The sequence below is a fragment of the Solanum dulcamara genome, chromosome 11, assembly GCF_947179165.1.
Source record: "Solanum dulcamara chromosome 11, daSolDulc1.2, whole genome shotgun sequence".
In the NCBI taxonomy this organism is placed as follows: Eukaryota; Viridiplantae; Streptophyta; class Magnoliopsida; order Solanales; family Solanaceae; genus Solanum; species Solanum dulcamara.
The window spans coordinates 9,533,361-9,536,081 of record NC_077247.1 but is presented as its reverse complement, the minus strand read 5'-3'; the positions used below and the strand labels follow the sequence as shown (position 1 = coordinate 9,536,081).

The following is a 2,721-nucleotide window of genomic DNA, read 5'->3' as shown; positions in this document are numbered from 1 at the left end:
TCTGTCAAATGTAAATCTCACTTGAGAGAGGAGATTATGCCAAGGATTGGATTAATTTTGTTGGCTCCCATGTTTAGGCTCGAAAGTGCTTGCATGGATAGTCAACTAGTGATTGAAATATACTTTTCATATAATTGTCTAACCTAGCCTATCCATTGATATTTAAGGATATTGAGTTGTTCATTTCCCATATTCGTACTACATGCTTAACTATGCACCTACCCTAGAAGTATCCTAAAACTTGTTAGAACTCTATTACTATTGATCTCATTAGCATTAAACTAGTTAACTCTTCTAGTTGTGATTTGAAATTCATTGATTTAAATTATGTCTCAATATATTTAATTTTACTCTACAAAAAATTAGAACACGTGCATACTTTGTGATTGAATTCTATTCAATACTATTACTCGTGGGATCAACTCCAACTCATTTTTGGGTTTATATTTGTTAATGAATAGCTACACTTTGACTTGTAAGAATTGTAGTTTGAACATTATCAAAAATGGCATCGCTGCGGGGTAATGGTGATTAGAATTCTTTTATTGAAGTTGTTTATGACCTATTTGTTTGTAGTAAAACTCCCTTACTATCTTTTTTTTATTTTTGTCTTTGTTGGGTGAAGATATGAGCATTCATGGGAGTAATGCTGGGAGTCTTCAGTGTCAAAACAATGACATCGGGAACATGAATGATGTCAATGTTGACCAAATGGATAGTGCCGAAGCTATAAGGTTACCACCAACTGTGGGCAATGCAATATTCCATGTGACCTGTACGATTTTGCAATTGCTTTAAATGAAAGGCTTATTTGGGGGTCTCGCTCATGAGTACCCTCATGACCATATCCGGAACTTCATGGATGTGTGCAGCCCTTTCTCTTTCAAGAATATATAACGGGATATTTGGTTAAGGTTTTTTCCCTTCTCTCCTATGGGGAAGGTAACCAAGTGGTAAGTGAAGCTACCGACATTTTCTATAACCTCTTGGTATGAGCTAACGAAAGCCATTTAGGAATGATTTTTCCCACATTTCAAAATGCTTAAATTGAGAGATAGCGTCCAAAAGTTCAAGAGAGTTGATAGGGAACTAATTCATGAGACTTGCATTAAGGTTCTAGAATATGATCTTGCAATGTCCCACTCACAGGCTATTGGACAATGTGTTGCTATAGTATTTCCATCATAGCCTTGATACGGTGAATAAAGGTGTGGTGGATCAACTTATTAGGGGTGGTATCATGCACCAACCCTTAGCTGTTGCTTCAGCATTGCTTGATGAAATGACTAAAATCAACCATGCATGGCACTAACAAGAGGACCATGTGTCTCATCTCCATGTTAGAATTACCAAGGAACAACTAAGAAAGAACCATGAACGAGATGAGAACATGGTGAAACTGATGACTCAGCTCAATTTGCTCTCTAAACATATCATGCGTAGAGAATACAAAACTGTGAATGTGGTGGTTGCAAATGTTGGGTTGATCTTAGAGGACACCAAATTTGATGCCATGTACAATAAAAAGGTTCAATTTCTAGCGAATTAACTAGGGGTTCCCATCCAGCCTATCCAAGGCTGGAAGGGAATCGAGGTTAGAACAAGGACTGAAAAGATGGTTGGAGAGAGTGTTAGAGGGATTGTCATGACCTAGGTAACAACTGGAGAGAAAACAATAGTGAGCGTGATAGATATGTTCCTCCTCATGATCGTCAAAATCCCAAAGAACCAATTACCGATCCCAAGAGTTTCTAGACTAAGGATATTCTTTCTTGTATTCTCAACAAGGTTGAAGGTTTGGATAAGGTACTTAAAGAGTTAAATGCCAGCTTCTCTTTATTAAACCAAACAGTCACTTTCTATTTAGTGTCGATAAAGCAACTTGGAGTTCAATTGGGCCAAATCTCAGCCTACTTGAATCTGAGGCATAAAGGTGGTCTCCGTAGTGATACAATGGTGAATCCTAAGAATGACAATGCAAAATATGTGTCTATATTGACTAGGAGTGGAAGGTTTGTCAGAAATTAAGCACTAAATGATGAAACGGCTAGATGAAGCAAGGATAAGGCCTTTACATTTGAAAGTGATGAATTAGTCGAAGAGCTAAACAATGAAGCATCTGATGAAGTCAATAACACACCGATGATTGTTGATTCTGGTGTAGCTCAAGGGTCTAATATGGGAATAATTCCATTGGTGGTTCCTACAAAACCACTTCCTAAGGTAAAACTTCTATTCCCTCAACAATTAAAAAAGAAGGATGAAGACGTCAAATTTCAAAAGTTTCTCTCCGTCTTCAAGACACTTTCTATTAATCTTTTGTTGGTTGACATGTTGTTGGAAATTCCTGGGTATTCTAAATTCATGAAAGAATTGGTGAAGAAAAAGTGTAGCATAGATTTTGACACTATTGAGGTGTCTCATAGTTGCATCGCCAACATGTCAAGTAATGTTGTGGTAAAGAAGGATGATCCTAGGGCATTTACTATTCTGTGTACCATTGGGTTGTATCAATTTGTCAAAGCACTTTGTGATTTGGGTGCTGGTATAAACTTGATGCCATATGCCATATACAAGCAACTCAGGTTGGGTGAGCCCAAGCTAACCATAATGCAACTCCTTATGGCGGACTGTTCTATAAAGAGTCCCATCGGCATCCTCTATAACGTTTTGGGGAAAGTTGATAAGTTAATATTTTCCAGCCAATTTTGTGATCCTTGA

General features: G+C 37.5%; 1 protein-coding gene across 1 annotated transcript; it reads left to right on the top strand.

Moving 5' to 3' along the window:
• The first annotated feature begins 505 nt into the window (after window positions 1–505).
• LOC129872416 (uncharacterized) lies at window positions 506–2,721 on the top strand. Its single transcript, XM_055947408.1, has 4 exons — window positions 506–521; window positions 626–775; window positions 1,868–2,012; window positions 2,058–2,721. The coding sequence occupies exons 1-4, from the start codon at window positions 506–508 to the stop codon at window positions 2,719–2,721; spliced, it is 975 nt and encodes a 324-aa protein (XP_055803383.1).

Coding starts and splice junctions, on each gene's coding strand:
- LOC129872416 (XM_055947408.1), top strand. Junction 776..1,867: donor TGCAATATTCCATGTGACCT/GTACGATTTTGC, acceptor CTTTCTATTTAG/TGTCGATAAAGCAACTTGGA. Junction 2,013..2,057: donor ATATTGACTAGGAGTGGAAG/GTTTGTCAGAAA, acceptor GGCTAGATGAAG/CAAGGATAAGGCCTTTACAT.